This window comes from Hydra vulgaris, chromosome 14 (genome assembly GCF_038396675.1).
Source record: "Hydra vulgaris chromosome 14, alternate assembly HydraT2T_AEP".
In the NCBI taxonomy this organism is placed as follows: Eukaryota; Metazoa; Cnidaria; class Hydrozoa; order Anthoathecata; family Hydridae; genus Hydra; species Hydra vulgaris.
This window is the reverse complement of record NC_088933.1, coordinates 13,123,583-13,145,000: the sequence shown is the minus strand read 5'-3', so window position 1 is coordinate 13,145,000 and position 21,418 is coordinate 13,123,583. Positions and strand designations below refer to the sequence as shown.

At 28.3% G+C, this 21,418-nt stretch overlaps 2 protein-coding genes across 3 annotated transcripts in view; one reads left to right on the top strand and one right to left on the bottom strand.

Annotated features, from left to right (window-relative positions):
• Nucleotides 1-7,249, top strand: part of LOC105843712 (uncharacterized) — a 32,763-nt gene extending 25,514 nt beyond the window's left edge. For both annotated transcript variants that reach the window (XM_065817762.1, XM_065817763.1), the window contains 2 exons: nt 2,072-3,920; nt 5,505-7,249. In XM_065817762.1, the coding sequence (XP_065673834.1) occupies nt 2,072-3,920; nt 5,505-7,054 (3,399 nt within the window). In that variant the 3' untranslated portion in view covers nt 7,055-7,249. The remainder of the gene's footprint in view (nt 1-2,071; nt 3,921-5,504) is intronic.
• Nucleotides 7,109-20,944, bottom strand: LOC100214337 (ammonium transporter Rh type A). The gene is made up of 9 exons (XM_065817764.1): nt 20,760-20,944; nt 17,204-17,420; nt 15,006-15,298; nt 14,035-14,204; nt 13,492-13,629; nt 13,234-13,370; nt 7,775-7,890; nt 7,386-7,453; nt 7,109-7,315 (listed from the first exon to the last, which is right to left on the bottom strand). The coding sequence occupies exons 1-9, from the start codon at nt 20,896-20,898 to the stop codon at nt 7,247-7,249; spliced, it is 1,347 nt and encodes a 448-aa protein (XP_065673836.1). The 5' UTR covers nt 20,899-20,944; the 3' UTR covers nt 7,109-7,246.
• Nucleotides 20,945-21,418: the final 474 nt, after the last annotated feature.

Below are 21,418 nucleotides of genomic sequence, written 5' to 3'. Positions count from 1 at the left end.
AAATATTTCTTGAAGTCTTTTATGATAATGCTATATGTTGCTAATACCAAATAATTTTTATTTATTTGATATTTAGCAACAACCATGTGCAAAGTGTATTTCTTGTCTGTTGAAAGATGTTTAGTAGCGGTATTAAATGGCGTTAACACTGTGATGAAATCCTTTAACAAAGTCTCTTTCACATCAAATAATTTTCTTAAAAGTTTTTTATGTTGTTCTCTTGCTGACAAAGTTGTAATAACTTCAAATTTGTCAACAAAAATTGCAACATTGTGGTTGAGAGTTCTACCTGATTGAAACAGATTGCAATCAGTTAATTTGATTTAAGTTGATTTTTTGAACGTTTCATGTGTGTCATCATCTCCTTACCTGTGCAAATGAGGTTAATGATTTCAAAAACTGAAGCGGGGTATCTTTCACTTCTAAGCTAATCTTAATACACTGGAGGGGGCATTTATTAATTTTTGGAAACTTTTCTTACCCATCCTATGTTTATTAAGACTTTTCCGTTTTACAAACTTTTACTTGTTTTACAAACTTTTCCGTTTTACAAACTTTTCTGTTTTACAAACTTTTATCAACAAAAAAGCAACATCTCAAAACTTAAAAAAAAAATTCTTAAAAAAAAATATATACCAGTCGCTGATAAGAATAAAAACTTTTAGTGTAATTAGGCTTTAAAAATCATTGACTTTTGAAAAATTTTGATTTGTCAAAATTTAGGCTTTCGTTTATTTCTCACATAAAACTATTCTCATATAAAACTTATTTAAGCGTTATAAATTCTATCGAATTCTATTGAAACAGCTTTAAAAAAATGTGCATTTGACCGCAACCCACACTAGAATTTAATTGTTTATTCGTGTACTGTAAAAAGTTCTTACCCATCCATTTATTAAGACCCCCTCCTCCTTCCTGATTATTAGACTGGACTAAAATCCCCCCTCCCTCCCTTCCTCCAGTTAAAACCTGGGGGTTTTTCTTCCATTGATCCTGTTGCAACAGTGTATGACAATTTCCATTGGTCGTTGATACTGTATTCGTCATGTATGACATTGTTGTTTGTTTGTGTGTCCACAAATCAGTCGCATCTGCAAAACGTTTCTGCTTCTTAAACACTGTTTTAAGTTTCTGTTCTGCTTTCACTATAAACATGGCGAGAAACATTTCAGGCAGACGAGAGAATGTCATCAACAATCCTATGTTTAGCTCAATTTGAAATTAACTGCAAATTTTCTGAAACCAACACCTTCTACTATTGAAATGGCCAAATATCAGTAGCATACAAGTTCGAAATAACATAAACTAGTTCCGTTTTGTCTGAAGTTAATATTATAGATAAAGTTCACATAATTCATGAACTTTTTAACCGGAACAGCTTATAGGTTAGTTATAGCTGCGTTTCTACCATCAAGAATATTACCACTTCTAATAAGTATATACTATTTAATACTCCTGAATAATGCCGACAAACCACTTTACGCCCACTCAATTGAAAATGTCTTTAAAAAAATCTTATTTATAATTGCAATTAATATAAGGATAAAATTTCTTTTTTTAATGAAAGTAAGACCGACTCCACTGAACTTTCAAAATTTGTATGAGAATGCAAAGTAAGGGTTTAGAGGCTATCCTAACAGTATTCATGAAAAAGCATAGCCATTCAAACTTGGTAGTAAATCTTGCAACTTATGCTTGGCAGAAAAATACCACATTAAATCACCATTAATTTTTTTTTTTAATGTTATTCATCTCCCCAAAACCAAGAGAGCCGATACAGTGCTGGAGGCTACTTTATTGTGGTTACAACCTTTTCTCAACTTTTTAAGTCCGAAACACGAACCAAGGCGAACAAGCCGCTGCGTGAAGAAACAGGTTAAGCCCAGTACTACCAGGGACGTGTGTGTGTGTGTTTATATATATATATGTATATATATATATATATATATACATATATATATATATATATATATATATATATATATATATATATATATATATATATATATACACACATATGTAAATGTTATAAATGTATTGTAAATTTTTATAAATAGTTTTTTTATTTTAGGTTCAGCAATATATAAAATCTTGCGATGAACAACTAGAAGAAGCATTCATTAATCTGGAAAATCTTCATATAACTATATGTATGTTTCTTCTGCAAAATGAAAATGATACGATTAAAGCAAGTAATGTTCTGCAGTCTATTCAACCAATACTTGTATCAATGCTACCGATGTTTACATTCCGATTGAATATAAAATGTGTTAAAGATTTTAGGGGGTTGGTTGTTTACGCTGAAATTGAGAAGAGTCCTTTGTTTATTAAATTTGCAGAAATTTGCAAACTAAAACTCTCAGATGCTGGAATCAATTTAGCAGGGAATCATGAACCTTATAATCCTCATTTAACTATCCTCAAGCTAACAAGACCGATTTGCAATAAACTTAATATTACCGGTATCAATGATTTTTATTACACTGGGTGTAAAGAAGCTCACTTCGGTCAACAGTGTATTAAAGAGCTTCGCATTTGCTTAACTGGTAAAGAAAGAGGTCCTGATGGATTTTATGTAACAAAGTCATTAATATATAATCATTTGTGCAGCATTTCACCAATACTTCCGTCATTAGCAGCGGAGCATGTTAAAACTTTGCTGGAGGCAAGTTTGATTCAGGAAGATAAAGCGGATTCGTTATTATCGCTTATATTTTCTGAAAATTTCGACCACTTTGAACAAGCAATATGTGAATTAGAAGCAAATATTTCTTTCAACAAATTCCATACAGAACTTCAGAAGCATTTAATAATAATCCGTGGTTTGCCAGGCAGCGGGAAAACGTTTCTTTCTTCCCAAATTGCAAGTGCAAATAAGAACTTATCAATGTCTATTTGTAGTGCAGATCATTACTTTGAGAGCCAGGAATGTGCTTACCAATTCACGGGTGAAAAAATAGCAATGGCGCATGCGTATTGCCGAAACGAAATGATAAATTCCTTAAATGAAAAGACAGATTTGATAATAGTTGAAAACTCTCATTCTCAGAGATGGGAGTATCAGATCTACGAACGAATAGCTTTGTTTTGCGGATATAATGTAACAATACTAGAAATACCTTGCAATGATGAAAGTACAAGAATTAAATTTTATGAAAGATGTAAACACTCAGTTGCAAATCAGATCCATGCAGCTATGTGGAAGCGTTGGGAGTCAGATTTTAGAGCTCGTTACATTGATAATAAATCTTTAGAACTCAGTTTAAGTAGCTTAATAAACGATAAACAGGTCGTTAGAGCAGATAATGTTCTATATGCTGCTCTTTATTTGGATGATGAATCACGACAGTTACTTTTAAAAAAGTTTCATGTGGTTCATGAAAATGTACATGCTGATCATATGACACTCATTTATAAGCCATCATTAGAGGAATTAAACTCATTAGAATTAGGAAGTCATCATCAAGTTAAGGTGGTGGGATATATGTTAAATTCTGATGTTGAAGTGGCTGTTTTGGAAGCTTTAGACTTATGCAAGTTACCCCAACCACACATTACTATATCAACTAGCAAGCACGCTAGCCCAAAACAGTCAATAACGGCCCTTACACGTCACGGTGAATGCGTTAAACCTAAAGAAGAAATTATTTTGCAAGGAGTTGTTGGCGTTCAAATAGCTATTAATGAACAAGAAAGCCGAAAGTGTCTAAAGAATTGTACGTTTGAAGGGTCAGCTAAAGGTAACTTAGTTAATGTTGAAAAATCCAATCAAAATGAAAGAGAAGTAGTTTTACCTGTAACAGCTCATATATATATTGGACCTTCGATTATACGATCATTGTATATTTTTGATTTTGATGGAACTTTATTTCACACACCTGGACCCGTAGATGGTAGGAATGCTTTTACAAAATTGACAGGTAAAGTGTACATATCCGTAAGTAAAATTTAATGCTACCTATAAGTAGTAGAACATTTTTGTTAAAACTTTTTTAAAAAAGAACTGTTTTATATTTATCATTTATAACATCCACCTTAATTTATTTAGTTGATTGTTTTATTCGTCAATATTTCATAATAACCTAATTTTTATCTTAATGATTATAAATTTTTTTTTAATTTGGATATAGAAAAATTTAATTTATACGATCAATATTACGTGTTCAGTTTATAAAGCATAAGATCCAAAAAAATGAGAAACAGAATATACTTTCAAAATAAATTACTAACACATTAAAAAAAAAACAATATTTTTATACGTAATGATAGTAATTGTCCAAAAGTCATAAAAAAAAAGAAATTCAAATTATAATTTATCAAATGTCATCAAAGCAATTTGAAAATCTGAAAAAAAAATCTTGCACATTCATGAAGAAAATCCATCATAGAACTACAAACAAATCTCAAAAGCTACTAGAATTCCTATATCTACTATTAGAAGGGTTATAAAACAATGTAAGAAGGCTCTATCCATCGAACGAGCTAAAGGATCAGGAAGAAAATTTTTTTTTAACAAATCAGTGGTAAATAAAATTTGTTTTTTTCGAAAGAAATTCAGGCTTGCCTAACAGAGATAGAGCCAAAAAGTACAAAGTTTCTGATATTTTAGTAAGGAAAGTGAAGAAGTACTACAATTACAAGTCTTTCTGAGCAATTAAACACCCAAATCGTTATGACAAACAAAATTTCACTGCCAAATCACGAGCACGTAAACTTTAAACCCAAGTTTGACAAAATTGAATGATTGCAATTTGATCGACGACAAGACTTACATAAAACGCGACTTTAAACAACTTCTTGGTGATAGATATTATACTATTATTCGTAACGGTGTAAGCAAGTATAAATACAAACTTGTGAATAACTATGGCAAAAATTGCTCTTATGGGAAGTAATTTGTGGAAAAGTAGAGCCTTTGTGACGTCACCAACTTTAACATTAGAAATTTATATTCAAGAGTGCTTTCAAAAGTGACTTTAGCCACTCATTCGATCGCACGCTAGACCTTGTTTATTTTGGCCTGATTTAGCTTCGTGCCACTACGCTAAAAAAAACCTTTGAGTAGTATAAATTGAGAAAGGATAATTTTATACCAAAAAAGCTCAATCCACTAAGCTGCCTACAATTCCGGCCCATCGAAAAATATTGGGGTATTGGCAAAAGATAATTGCGTAAAACAGGCAAGACTATTAAATAAGTACAAGAATTGCTGAAAGCATGGTCATCCATTAGCAAAATAATGACAATAACAGTTGTGCAGAAATTAATGGGTACTATCACCAGCAATGAAAGATTATTTTTTAGGAATAAAGAAAAATTTTGAAACTAAAAGTATTTTTATACTCTTTAATTTCTTAACTTAAAATTAAAATTGAAGAAATTTGTAAAAAACAGTTATTTTAAATATTTTCGAAAAGATTTTTCTTTCTCATTGTTTTCGATCTCATGCTTTAAAATATGTTACTCAGGTTAATAATAAATTGTTGTTGTTGTTGTCGTTATAGGAACAAGATGGCCTCACAAAGGATGGCTATCTAACGTTGAATCTCTTCTTCATCCTTTATATATTTATCCAGGACCATCTCTACAATACTATTACGAACACAAGAACAAATCATGTTCTTTATCAATCCTACTAACAGGAAGATTGGAGCGAGTTCGACATGGAGTTTTAGCCGTTCTAAATGAATACGAACTTACATTTTCACGGGTCATGTTAAAGCCAGAAGATGGAAGCAATGGATATAGAGATACAAAAGTTAATCTTTACAAACAAGAGTATGTGGAAAGTTTGTTAAAAGAATTACCAACGGTAAAAGAGTTGAAATTTTGGGATGATAGAGAAGATAATGTCAAAATGATTAAGAGTCTCAGTAAGAAATTTCCAAATGTAAATTTTTGCGTGTATAATGTTCAAGAAAAGCAGCCATCTTTTTACGAATTGACTCTTGAACAATTGTTAATTAAAATGGGAATTAGAAAAACCATTCAATATGACGAAGCTGTTAAATCTGGAATGGATTTTATTAAAGATGCTTGGAAGGCAGTTATTGTAGATGATTACGGCAAGTGTTGCATACATCCGTTTGGCTCTTATTTACTTCAAAGAAGAGGAGATGTAGACATATGCTTGTTTGCACCTAAAGATAAGTCTGTATCAATTTGTTTAGAAATGTTGAGCGAAAAACTTTTATCGTTTGGTTTAAAGTATGTCCACTGTGCTGCAAATATACGGTGTCCGCGACTGAAAATCAAAATTGAGTATTGTGATGCAGCGGACGTAGAGTTTGATATTACTGTAGCATGTGTACTAGATAATTCTGTAGACGAGTTTAACTATATAAAGTTATTGGAAAATTGTAAAGATCAAAAAAGTAAGGTTGCCCTCAAAGGGCTTTTATTTTTTGACAAAATTGTAAAACCGGCGTTATTCGGTGTATGTTTGAAAGACTTTGGGCTAATTGTTGACCTGGTGTGCATACTACTAAAAAAAAACAGATTGAAAGGCAACGTTTTTCATTGCATACGAACTTTTCATGTCGTTCAACTTGTGGCAGAATATATTTGTGTCGCACACGACGTTGGCGATTTAAATGAACTTAAAAATTGTGAAAAGTTTCTGAAAGATTTTTTTGGTAATTTAGTTAAAAAAGAAGAAGAAAAATGGGAACGATTATTTAAAAAATTTGTACCATTTGAATATATAACTTCATTGGTGTCATTTTTCAAACATGCAGAAGCATGTACTTTAGAGTATTTGATTTGTCACGGGCCACTATTGGATAAAAAAACCAACGTTAAAATACAAATTGAATCAGGCGATGAGGTGAGTTTGTGGAAGGCTAAAATATTACTAGAAGCAAGTGTAGGGACATGTATTAGAAATCTTATCGTAAATGGCTATCATATTAATCCAGGTATGGTAATAGGAGACTTAATTACATTTAATGTAAGCCGGCTAAATGAGGCTAAAAGAACTATATTGATGGCAAAAAAAGAATTTGAAAATCAACTATCTAATACAAGAGTAACTGTTACCTTAGTTGATTCTTAATTTTTTTTTAAATGCAAGACTTCCTAATTTGTAGACGCAAATAAAAACAAACAGTTAAGGATTTCAATGAAATATTTACGCATGTTCTCATACCACTATTTGTTTTCCTTATAAATTAAATTAAAAAAAAGAATTTTATCTTTAAAAAAAACTATTGATGCTAAGTTATTTATAAATAAATTTTGAAGTTCTTCATTCGTTCATGTTTTTCATTAATTGATCTTTGTTTGATTCCTCGCAATATTCGTGATCTGCAGGAATCTTTAAAAAAAAATTGAAAAGCTAAAAAACTTGTTAAATCATTGTAAAGTTTTCAAAGAAAAATATATACCTCAAAATCTCCTTTGTCGTCAAAATGATCATCATCAAAATTGCTTTCGAAGAAGTTTAATAGGAGTCCTATATATATATATATATATATATATATATATTATATATATATATATATATATATATATATATATATATATATATATATATATATATATATATATATATATATCTATATATATATATATATATATATATATATATATATATATATATATATATATATATATATATATATATATATATATATATATATATATATATAGACACACACACATAAAATAGATTAAAAATACTCATTAATGTATTTATTTGTAAAGTGTTTTTGCCAATCGGGACAAAATTTTCATAAATATTAAAATAAAGAGTCATTTTAAATAAACCAATAACCTGTCAGTAGTCCTCCAATTATAGCCAGAGTAAGAGAAACAACTAATGCTGCAAGCTGAAAACAACCTTGTTTAACAAGAGTTCTCTCTTCACCAAGCGTGTAAATGTTTAAAAAGCTGAAATTAAAAATATAGATCAATAATTAAAAATTACTTGACTGTATCTTTTGACATCAGAATTGTGTCATGAATGAAATAAGCTACATTTTTTGTATATATATAAATGTGTGTGTATGTGCGTATATATATATATATATATATATATATATATATATATATATATATATATATATATATATATATATATATATATATATATACAGAAGCGATTTTACGGGGGGGGGGGGGGAACTTAGGGAGGTGACGCTCCAAAGAAGGTGATTTTAAAGTTAGGCACGCATGTCCAACTTTTATGCCGACGTTAAGCGTCTTTCGCGTCCGCCCTTATAAAGGATTGAATATGTGTTTGATAAAATTTCTATACCCGCTGTAACGCTTTATAAAGTTGTCCAGTTAATAAGCTGACAGTTATGATGTATTACGAAATTATTCGTGCGCGATAAAGAAAAAGTCAAAAAGGAGAGTTTTAAAAAAATTGTTGTTGTTGTTTGATGTCTCCGCTTTTAAATCTAAAATAATAATGCACGATATTGATGATGGAGAAATACTACAAAAAAAGAAGTAAGAGGGTTATCCATAAGTTACGTCACGCAATTTTTGACCATTTAGACCCCCTTGCTTTCCTCATCACAACATCGTAACCCTTTAGTAAAATGTTTCGTATGAGTCATCACAAAACCACCAACCCCTGCCCCAAAACGTGACCTAATTTATGGACGACCCCTGCGATGGTGATGCCTCCGTAGCCATTTAAGAAGATATCAATAAAGATTTCAAAACATTCAAGTCTATAATGACATTTAGGCAGATTCGCATTATAACTAAAAATATTACTCTGACAAGAAATAAAAATTCATCGAAGTCCAACTATATCTAAATATTTGATCAAATAGTTTGAATAAACTTTTTTCTTTGATGACTCCAGTCAAACTCGATGACTCCGAAGAAACTCAGAGTACCGTAACTTAGGGTAACTTTGCGCAAAAATTTGAAATTACTTGTTTTGTGTTTCTAACAATTGGCTTTAAACTTCTGTAATATTTATATAAACTTGGCAAAAATTTTTTTTAGACCATCTAAAAACTGTTATTATTAGAATTTTTTTTTTAACCATTTAAGAAATATTTTTCATGGCGGTCTAAATTATATCCTAAGTTTACCGGGGTATTGGCTAACTTGGCACAGTCTTATAAAATTTTGAAAAACTTTACCGTTTATATGAACTTGCTATTCAAACTCTTTTTATCATACTATTTAAAGGAAATTCTAACGAGAGTTTAAAAACGAACAAAAATAAATTAAAAAAATAATAAAATCAGATCTACAATTGTTTTGGTTAATAAAAAATTTAACACGATAAAAGAAACACAGCCATATTAAAAACTAAAAACACAAAGTTTCTTTTAATGTGCGCCTTTAATATACCTTTCAAAATAAAGAATAAAAGCAAACTAAACAAGTTTCAAAAAAAATGAAAGTCTAATAAAAGTACTTTATAAAGTTCTCTAGTTTAGGTTATTTTTTGAGGCCCCTTGATGTAAAAAAAATATTGTCCCATTTATAAAAATCTTCTTGTGTGTCAGACAAGCATTTAATATTTTTACCATTGGCTTCACATAAGTACTGTTTACCTTGACATTTATAAATTTTTTGTTTGTTTTGTGTTTTTGTTCCGTTTTTTTTTTCTTTGCAAGCTTTGAGGCAATATCAAAACTCTTATCAAAATTTTCTTTGCACAACACTTTTCCCTGCAGGAACAGAAAGCTTTTTTTATTCGTTTTTTAGTTTTTGAAGATTGCAAGCACTTATATTTTTCTTGTAAAAAAATCTTAAAGCTGTTTTCAAAAAATTATTTATCGTACGATTATCTCTCTAAAAAGTGCGAGAGAAGTTGATTGACATTTACTGGATAAATACCACACTTTCTAAAACCGGATTATAAGTTGTTATCATGATTTTATTGCATTCAATAACTAGTTTAAAAGTTCTGGAAAATGTTGTCTTTCAAGGGATGTTTTTGTGCAGCCAGCAGGAGAATCTTTGTACTCTGTAATAATTCTACTACCACTTTTAGTGTTGAAGTATCTGACTCAAAACCTCCTGCACACCAAGTTGACCACAGATTTAAAGCTTATAAACGAGAAAATCAGGCAATGCTGCAGGTGGTAGAACTTCACTTGCAGCATTACCTGATATCATAATAGAAATACTTGTCTTAAAAGTGTTTCTTATATTTTCTGGATATTTATTACCTCTCTTGACTAAGCATTTTTTTGAGCCTAGGTCATAAGTCAAATTTGTTTCATCGTAGTTACATATGTTGCCTGGAGGTACATTTTGTACATTTTTGGATAATTGCTGAATATATTCCCTTAAAACTTCTTCATTAACGATTGCTCTAGATTTTTTTAAGTTTGGCACAAGTTTATTTGTAAGCTGTGGATGTCTTTGTAAAAATAAGTTTACTAAATCAGGCCTTGGAAAGACTTTAGACTCTTTTACTTTTTTTTCCTGAACTAATTAGATAATTATTCATAATATGACATAAATCTTCTTTACCGATTGGAAATCTAATATTACTCAATTGAATGGTACACTTCACAATTTGGAAAAGAAGTATGGTTTTCCAGGTCTTAAGTTGTGTTTGCCTTTAAGTTTGTAACAAATCATTCTTCGACTAATGCTATCTTTAGCAGCAGCTTGTTTTTGTGACAGCTTTTTACATTTTACCTCTTCAAGACATTTTGATAGGTCATTATTTGTATAGTCTTAATATTTTCTGGCTTTGAAACAACTTGACATATGAACAAAACATGAATGTTATTTTTAATTAGCAAAAAAATTAATAAAAACATTAATAATTTATGTAGTAACTTTGCTTATAAAAAGTTATATATAGAATTTACTTCAAGTTTTAAAAAGTATTGTTTTTAGACAATTAAAGACAGTTGTGGTTATTTTGCGCATTGTGCAAAGTTAACTTTGCACAATAACGAGTTATAATAACTAGTTATCCCAATTTAGACCAAAATTTATTTACAAAATTGGTAATTTTTATTCTTCTATACTGAGAATCGCATTAAAACATAGAGTAATTCAAACCAATATTACGATGAGCATATTATGCCATTTACTTACCTCAAGGTCTAATTCTAGGTACGTGGAAACCCGCGTTTTACGGAACCGAATTTTGTGCTAAAAAACTGTGCCACGTTATTTAGATTTTTTTTTTAGTAAGCTCAGTGAAGACGTATTTAGTTAGGAAACTTTTTTAGAATTTGATATCAACATAGACTGTTTTTAGAAACTAGAATAGTTAACCTTTATTACTGTTAGGTTTATTAAATTACTAGATGGCTTTTTTACTGAGTTTTTTAATGTTTAAAACTTTGTTGTACTTTGTGCATGAAATTAATGTCGAAGATATGCTCTTTCTTTTTTCTATACTATTCCTTCTTTTAAGTTTTTCATTTATCTATGTACTTGTCAAGTTTCATTACAAAATTTTTTGTAGCAAGGTGTCTATTTTTTGTCGCACTTTTTATACCTAATTTATATTCGCCAGAAATGATCGCTGGAGACAGAGGGGTTTAATTAAACGTTTTTTATATTTGATTTAGATTAAGTAAAAAATTTTATTAAAAAATGGAAAATAATGATAGAGATAAAGGTTTTCAATATTATTTCCTACTTATTAAAATTTTGAAATAAAATCATTAGATAGTAAGATGTTTTATACTTCGTTGTTGTTGTACTTTAAATAAATAATCAGATATTTTATAATTGAAAAACTTTTTTGATATAAGGGTGTGTTGAAACATAAGCACATTTTAGCACCTTTTTACTGCCCGTAATAGTGAATTTAAAGAACACCATTTTGGAGTCTTTAAATCAATTCCGCTCATAGGGGTTAACATAAAATTATTTAAAATCTTTTGAAAAATTCCTTAATTTACTATTGATCGTAGTTCTAATTAGTTCTGACGTATATTAACTATATATAGTTGTCAAAACACAATATTTCTATCAATTTTCACAAAAAATACTAGAATTCCGACCAAGAAAGAACTTATAATTAAGAAAAATTGCCAATAACCGATCAGAACAGATCATATTGTTAAATTATAATGTTGTGATTGTAATTTTAAGAAGATTTTTTTTTAAAAAAAGGATCTTTGGTCCTGTTTTTTTTGCTAAAAATATTTATATTTTATGAAACCGCAAAATTTATCATTTTAATTTTTTTCGTCTTTTCTTAATTCGCAGACCTGATCATTTAACGGAAATATGTCGAAGTCTACAAAATATCATACAGACGCCATAATATTTTAAAATTGCCTTAACTACACCGAGTGTGATTTTTTATCTTTTTTTTTTTATTTGGGGGAATGGGGGGAATGGGGAGGGGAGCATACGCCTGTCCCATATATCAATGTAAACACCACTTGTATACGTAAATTCTTGTGTAACATAATTTTATTTTGTATACTAATTGAACTAATTTTAGTAAAGATAAAAACATTTACAAAAACAAGTCGTTTCTGATACTTGGGTGTATCAAATCATCACCACCATACCCACCTCTATCGTTAACATACGCCCCTCGTATACTTTGGTGGTTTAATATAAATTTATAACAACTTTTTTGTATATTTAAGTTATTTATGTCCAAAAAAATACTTTTTTTTGAAAACACTGTTCAATTACTTATGGTAAAGGTGGTGGTTTATTGCCCCCTCTATCCCCCTGGATATGCCCAGTGATTAGTGGTCAACATAAATTAATAAGATTAAAACTATTTAAGCAAATAAAAAATTAATTTTGACCACAGTTTCTTCAACAAATCCATATATCGAAAAACCGGTACTTAAACCGTCTTAACTTTTAAAGGAATTCTATTGATCCTCTTTTCAATGATATATAACAGTATTATATTTAAACAATTTGAGATTTTTACTCACGTACCTACTTATTCTGATCTGCCTAAAAGATAAAAGTTGCAAGAAATTATTTGCGTGTCTCTGTTTGAGTAAAATTGTGTAGAAAAAAATCGCGTTATAATGACTATTTTACACTATTTTTGTATTAAAACTAGAATATACAGCTGACTTCAAAAGTATTTTACAGTTGTAGTTCAAATTTTTAACTGCTAGAGAGTAAAATATCTTTGACTTTGGTTGTGGATTGTTGCCCACGGTTGTGCAAAGTTACCCATAGTTACGATACTTTAAAGTATACTTTACATAATAATTTTCTGTTACTTGTTATACCTCTATCTTTTAAACAACATAATTTTCTGTTACTTGAATTTACTAATTAAACTAAAAATTTCAAACTTACTCATCTTTATCATAATAACTTTTTGGTTTAATGGCTGCCGCCGCTACTGCTCCACATAATGCACCAAATACACCGGGCATTCCATGTAAATTATGAACACCGCAAGTGTCGTGTATTTTATGTTTATTTAATACTGGCTGCACAAAAAGAATATTTAATAAAGTAATAAGTAATAATGTGACATTTAATAAAGTGACAATAATGTTGGTATTGATAAATATTTCAAGTAAAGTTAGCATAAAAATGTACTTTACATACCGTAAGGTAATTGTATCCAAGTACGCTTATACAACCAGCAAACATTCCAATCATTATTGCTCCCCAGGGTTTTATCATTAGATCTGCACACGTTCCGACGGCAACTCCTCCAGCAAGGGTTGCATTTTGGATATGAACCTTATAATGAAATATGCTTTATAAAAAAAAAATTTTTATTTCATTCAATAAGTCAGTATTGTAAGTACAAAGTTGTAGTAATATATATATATAATAATAATAATAATAATAATATATATATATATATATATGTATATATATATATATATATATATATATATATATATATATATATATATATATATATATATATATATATATATATATATATATGTATATATATATATATATATATTACTAAAAAGTAGTACTTTAATAGTAGTAAAATTCTAATGATTACGCTTCAACTTAACGTAGTTACGTTTAACGTGAAATAGTCAGTTTACTTTTTTAAAGATTTTGAAAGCGCCAGTATATTTATATATTTATAAGTTTGAAATATTAGTTTTGAAATTCAAATAATACCATGTTTAGCTTAAATTTCTTGTTAACAAAAGAAGAACACGCGAATGAAGTTAAAACACAAGCTGCCAGGGAAAAGTATGTGTTTACTAAAGCTCGACTTTGCTGAATTGATTTGTCTCCAAGTAAACCGGCATTAAAACTTGGCCAAAATACCCATAAAAACAATGTGCCTAAAAGTAATATCGTTGTGAGACTCTCTCTTTCTCTCTTTCTCTCTTTCTCTCTTTCTTTCTCTCTCTCTCTCTCTCTCTCTCTCTCTCTCTCTCTCTCTCTCTCTCTCTCTCTCTCTCTCTCTCTCTCTATATATATATATATATATATATATATATATATATACATTTATATATATATATACATATATATATATATATACATATATATATATATATATATATATATGGATATATATATATATATTATATATATATATATATATATAAATATATATATATATATATATTATATAAATATATATGTATATATATATATATATATATATATATATATATATATATGTATATATATATATATATATATATATATATATATATATATATATATATATATATATATATATATATATATATATATATATATATATATATATATATATATATATATATATATATATATAAAGGTGGAACTGTTTTTTAAACGTGTAAAAAAAGCATGTACAAACCTAATGTAAAAAAGTAATATTTACAAAAATTTATTAATTGAAAGTTCCATCTATGTTGTTGTTTTTTGTTTTGTTTTTTTACATAATTATCATTTTATAAAACTGTATTTTTTTCTGGAAATCGATGTTTATGACTTTAACTTTAATTAATATTATGTTATTGATCTAAACATTGTACAATTATCCTGAATATATAATTAACTGAAGCCATGGAGGCATGGTTTTTTTTGTGTCCAAATCAATCAAAAATATTAGATTATATATCTATTTATTTAATTATAACTTTGTTTACCAATCATAGAGAAGATATCAGAATGGTATTCGGATCCTTCTTTATGTTTTAAATCTGAATGGTTTTTTAAGATAAATGAAACCGCCAGTCCAAAGTAAGCACCAAACACATGCAGTACAATTGTCCCTCCAACGTCTGAAATTTTTAAATACTCCATAATTATGTTTTCGTTGATAGCAAAGATCACACATTCTACAATAGTCATCACAAAAAGCTGGACACGACTAGCTTTGCCGATAACTGCACCATAAGAAATGAGAACAGCTGTCGCCGTAAAATCAGCCGTTATCATGCTATAAAATAAAAAATAAAAAAATTTAATTTAATTAAAAAAAAAAATAAACAAATTTTTAATGTAAAGCTAAAATAATTTTACGTTGGTTTTAAAATTTTGATTTTTAAAACCTATTTTTTTTTTGAATTCGGAATTGTTTAAAAAAGATTGATGTGACAAAAACACGTGAATAACACTTTTTTGATTTTATGGTATTAATTATGTTATGGTATTGTGTATGCACATTGTACTAATTATTAAACATAGTTTAACAGTATTTATATATTGATTGAGACTGAACCAAAAAAAAAAGAAATCGAGACATAGCAAGCAAAAGATAAAAAAAAGGAAGCTCTTTTTGTATCAATTAATACCAATTTTACCAATTTTGTATCAATAAGTACCAAATATTACCTCTTGCCAGAAATTTATCCAAGCTTTCGCATTTTGTGTCTTTGTAATATTAGGTAAGAACTGCTTTCCACACTTGCTTAATATGGCAATAGAGACCTCAGTCAAGTAACTGATGAATATGAGTAATAAAACCAGTCTTCGCAAGGCCTGCCGTTTTTAAATAGGGGTGATTGATTTGTACGAAGAAGGAAACCACATACAAAGTCCATGACATCATTTCGTGTTAAACCATACCCCCAATCACATAGGAACTTAAACTCGTGCACCTTTTTTGAATTTGTTTGCTGTGAGAGTACCGTTGTTGATCCTGATCCCTTGAAGCAGGAATTGTTGTTGCTCTTGCGATCAATTAGAGTTGAGAATGGAATTCCATATTTGAATGCAGCTTTTCTGATTGAAGTATTTTTTATTTATTTATATTATTTAGCTCACCTTCTGTAACTTTTCTGAATTAAGTTTTTTTCTTTTATATCATTTAACTCAGCAATATCTCTGATATATCTTCTATTTTATTTCTATATTTATACAATGTTATATTATTACATTTAGAATAGAAGATATATCTTCAATAAATCTTCTTTTCTATTAGATATAGGTATATTCTTCGATATATCTATATCTTTGATATCTATCATTGTTGTCCAGTAAATTGTTGATGTAGAGCAAAAAAAAGGAGCGGTTTTAAAACTGAACCCTAAGGTACTCCGCTATTTTGACACGTTATTTTCTATTGGTCAACTAATTTTTTATCTAGTTATGCAATTAACCACGATGCCATAGGCCTTCAGTTTATATGAAATTCTTTCGTGCGGTACGCTTTTGAAAGGTCTATATAAATATATGTTATATATGTACAAGTTAATAACGAAATGATGCCTGGCTTTCGACAAGACCAGGGCATGTAATTCGAAGTTTTTGACTGTGACCTCCATGAGCTTGGTTTTTTGGAGTTCTGTGTTGTGTTTTGTAATTAAAACCTCTGATTCTCAGATACCAATGGTATTTAAACCAACTGCTCTAAAGAAGCTCTTCGCTGCCTGTTTATTTGTGTCATATTTATCTGAGACCTCCAGTCCCAACACTATTACATTCGATTTTTTTTGCTCAATTTTTTCTGCTTATGTCTTTGCTTCGGCTCATGTGCTACCTAATTTAGAGAAAGATGTCGATCATTATTTCTTTCATTAGATTTGTTGTTAAAGAGAGATGAGAATGATACCGGTTGAAGATTTTAAAGGTTGCTAAGTTTTTTTTTGTTTTGCTTTTTTTTTTGGTTTGAAGTTTCGGGTCAGCTTGACCCAAAACCTCAAACCTCGAAAACGTTTTACACTAATAGTTTACATTTCTTGGTGCATAATTTGCATAATTTTGAGATTCAATCTCTTAATAATAATAATAAAAATAATTATAATAAAAATAATAATGACATACATTAACAACAGTTTTAATAACAGTAATAACAATTAAAATAATAACAATTAAAAAAAGAAGCAAAAAAAGGACAGCTCACTCTGTCACTCCAACTTTAATTTTAGTTGGATTGCCTTCAAAATGATTGGTATTTTTTTGCATCCGTTGTTTTATCCATGCATTTATAAGTGTTGCCCATTGAATTGTGGCTGCGGCTAAGAGTAAGTTGTATGAAAGAGCTCCATAGCCATACTTTTTCAAAAAAGTCATCAAAAAACCAAAACCGATAAAAATCATAACATGAATGTCTTGAAATTCTATAAAATATATATATATATTTTTAATAGAATATATATTTATCGGTGGATTTAGCATTTTTTTGTTGTTTAAGATAGCTACCTTCCAAACATGGAGCAAACTCCAAACATTTGCATGTTTATACTTATGTCAAATAAGGATACTAGGCAAAAAGTTGCGGTGATTGAAGTCTGAGAACAAAACAGCCCTAAAATTTTGGCCACAACTACCCCCAACGTGGGAGCAAACAAGTTGATAAAATATTTTTTTTTACTTTTCTCAACGTAAATTAAATTCATTGAAAAATTTTAAATTTCAAAGACTAATCTCTTAGCGTTCAAAAACTATGACTATTTAAAGTTAGCACCTTTGTTAACCCCTCAAATTGAGTTACCAATTGTAAACCCCTCAAATTGAGGGGTATACAAATTTTATAAGGTCATAATTTTTGAACGCTAAGAATAATTGTATCTCAAACAATAAAAAATGCTGGATCCGCCCCATATATTTATATACATACATATATATATATATATATATATATATATATATATATATATATCTATATATATATATATATATATATATATATATATATATATATATATATATATATAAATAAATATATATATAAATATATATATATATATATATATATGTATATATATATATATATATATATATATATATATATATATATATATATATATATATATATATATATATATATATATATATATATATATATATATATATATTCATAAGTGACTTTAAAAATAAACAAATATATGCATGTTATATTGAAGAAAAAGTATATATAAAAAATATATATATGTGTGAGTTTAAAATGTTATATATATAATAAAATGGTGTTTTATTTTAATTTAATGTTTATAGATAAGTGAATCGTTGCATCTAAGTTGGATTCGCTTGCTTGAACTTGTCTGGTCTTGTCTACATACTCACTAAGAGTAAATAGAGTTCAGATTTTAATTTCATTATTATTTTAAACTTAGAACTAATCCATGGCTCATTATTTATTGTTTAGAAGCGGTGATTTATTTTATCTTTAATTTTATTCTATTTTTACCTTTATTTTAAGTAAAAGCTTTCTGTAACTAAAAGAATCCAAACAGAGATTAGCCGTCTTTAACATCAGTTAGCCCTCAGCTTTTAAAAAAAATTGGCCTCTAAGTATACAAAATTGCATAATGAAATTAAATAACCTTATTTTCTGAATTGCTGCTTATTTTTTTGACACAATTTAAGTTATTAGAACATCATAATTGCAAAGTACAAAAAATTAAAGTAACAATTTTTAGCTCTAAAACACTTTCAACGACATTTGGTTCCTGTAAAACAATTAATTAGACTGCAGCCAGTTCAAAAATAATTTTTAATGCTATATGATTCTTCAGAAAAAATTAAAATTTATCAATAGTTTTCACGATTTCATTAGCAAGAACCTTGATAAAATTTTACCAGATATTAGTTTGTAAATATTAGGTACCATCCTGTTCTGTTAGGAATGGTTTGAATTCGAATAGGAGTTTAAGCATACCTAAATAATTTCCGTTGTGTTGCGGACCAATCGAATAACCATTTTGCTTCGGAATATCAGACCACTGTTAGTTTAAATTGTAATGGCTCGGAATTATTTTTGCATGATTTTAATCTCTCATCAAACGTGTTTCTAAAATCCCAAAAACTTATACAAAAATAAACGCGGAGCATATATTTAAGAAATGCAAAACATTGCTACATTTTAATTTGAAAAACGTCAAATGGTTACTTATTTTCTTCTCTACATTAATTTAAATTCAATAAAGGATCTCCAGGCAAGCTCGTCAACATCTTCTGTCATTGAAACAACACCCTGAGTTAGATGAATCTACTTCTTTTAGTTTCAACTTTAGTGGATTTTGCAAAGGAATGTATAATGACTTGATTAAGAAGGTACCTAATCAAGTCATTATACATGCAATTTCAAAAAGCTAGATTAAAAGAAAAAGTTGTAGGACAGACAGAAATTTTTTTTCTTGTTAACAAACTTTTCCAATTCGGAACAGTTTTAGGTGAACTTATGTGGTAAACATGCTATTATGCTGGTAAACTTATTACACTTCCATTTTTATTGTTGATGAGAATCTCTGGTGACTTTGGAACGTCAACCGATCTATCATGGGTGAGCGATCTATTGTGGGTGAGCGATTAAAGCAAGCGAGGACAAGAGTAAAGAGTGACAAAACTTTTATCTCATATTTGAAAGAAAATCAATAACAAAAATTATTTAGTATAACTCTGTTATTTTTTTATTTATAAACTTGAATAAACGAAATGAGGGTGAAATGCAGGGGGGGGGGGGAGGTTTGCGGAATAAATCCGCTTTGAATATACTTTGAACAAAAGAAGTTGTTGAAAAAACTAGACTAGTAAATACAAACTGACAACGTCAACACTTAACTTGTCATGCATCATTGCTTGTTTTATTAAAACATTAATCTTGAAAATTACTTACATTTTTTCTTACAACTCAAGACAACTTTTATTAATTAAATAGTTTTTACAAGATTCTTTATTCTAATTTTAAAATAATTTTTGTGGTAAAAATGGTCTTTGAATATAACCATAATTCAAAAATGTAGAATTTCAAATAAGTGTAAAAACCAATCTTAAATCAGACGATTTATTTGATGTAACATAAAGTTTAACAGAAAACACCCATAAAGCTTTTAAAAATCTGATGTCAATCTCCAATACATCCATATATCTTCAAACCATAAAAAGTCCACGACTTAATCTGTCTAAGTTTGAAATTTAAAAATATATATAAAGGTCATGGTCTTAAAACCTGAACCTCCCGATAGCACACTATGGTTCAAAAAATTTGCAGTTATACCTTGCTCAAAATCTGAAGAACTTCTAAATAAAAGAATGGAATTGTTATTGAAGTGCCGTCACGAAAATAGTTTCTAATAAAAAATCACAAAGCTCACTAAACCCTAGAACTAATCCTACGTTTTTTATTTTTAGTAATTTTAGCAATACTGAAACATACTTTTTTATAACTTTTAATTTATCATTATTCAGGAACTTTGCTTGTTTAAAACATACCATTTATGGTTTTATTTACTCTGAAATTAACCCCCATTGTGCGCTATTTATACCCTAACCTTAAGACCAACCCCCAATGTGCGTTATAAAAAAACGCATATTGGGGGTTGGTCATTTACCAAACACTAACTTTAAAACAAGTATTAAATTTAAAAGAAGTATTAAATTTAAAAGAAATAATAAATTTAAAAAAATATTAAATTTAAAACAAATATTAAATTTTAAAAAATTAAAAAGTTTTATACGCGCATAAAACATATTGTTACGCCCAGATTTCGTATAGTCGTAATCAACAAATCCAGCAAACAAAGCAAGAAGTAACACTTGGAATGCAATTAATGCCAGTGGAAACGAAATTCCAACTTGTTTCATTTTCCGTTCCATTTTAGTATGTAAACTTTCTAAATTAAAATATTTTATTCAACAGTAAAGCTTATTCTCTTATTTTTAAATATATAAAAACATTCTATTTCATTTTAATTAAAATATACTTTATATAAATGAAGTTTTATATTCTTTATAGTTTTATTTATATATAGGTATTTTTATATATTGGTATTTTTAACCTGAACAGCTAGAACATGGTAGTCACAACAAGTAACTGCTAATTTGCAACAGAAAACAAAAGATTATTGTAAAAATGTGCTTTTAAGAAAACCAGTTCACAAAAAAAACTTTTTTGATTAAAAATGCATTAAAAAAATAAAAATAAAAACCAAAAAATACAAAATAAAAACTGGAAGGTACAAAATGTTAGCATATAAATCTACAAAAAAAACACTGGATAACCAAGTAGTTTGTATGTAATTCTGAAGAATAAAGATTAAATATTTATTTAGTCGATAGCGGTAATGTTCTCACAACCTTCATATAACGCTTAGAAAATCTTATAATCTGTTTTTGC

What these genes read in the sequence shown, in the direction of transcription:
- LOC100214337 (XM_065817764.1), bottom strand. Translation starts at nt 20,898, where the DNA reads ATGGAACGGAAAATGAAACAAGTTGGAATTTCGTTTCCACTGGCATTA. An exon ending in TGATATCTTCTCTATGATTG is followed by an intron (nt 14,205 to 15,005) that starts GTAAACAAAGTT and finishes TATTACTTTTAG; the next exon opens with GCACATTGTTTTTATGGGTA. An exon ending in AATTGGAGGACTACTGACAG is followed by an intron (nt 7,454 to 7,774) that starts GTTATTGGTTTA and finishes ATATATATATAG; the next exon opens with GACTCCTATTAAACTTCTTC.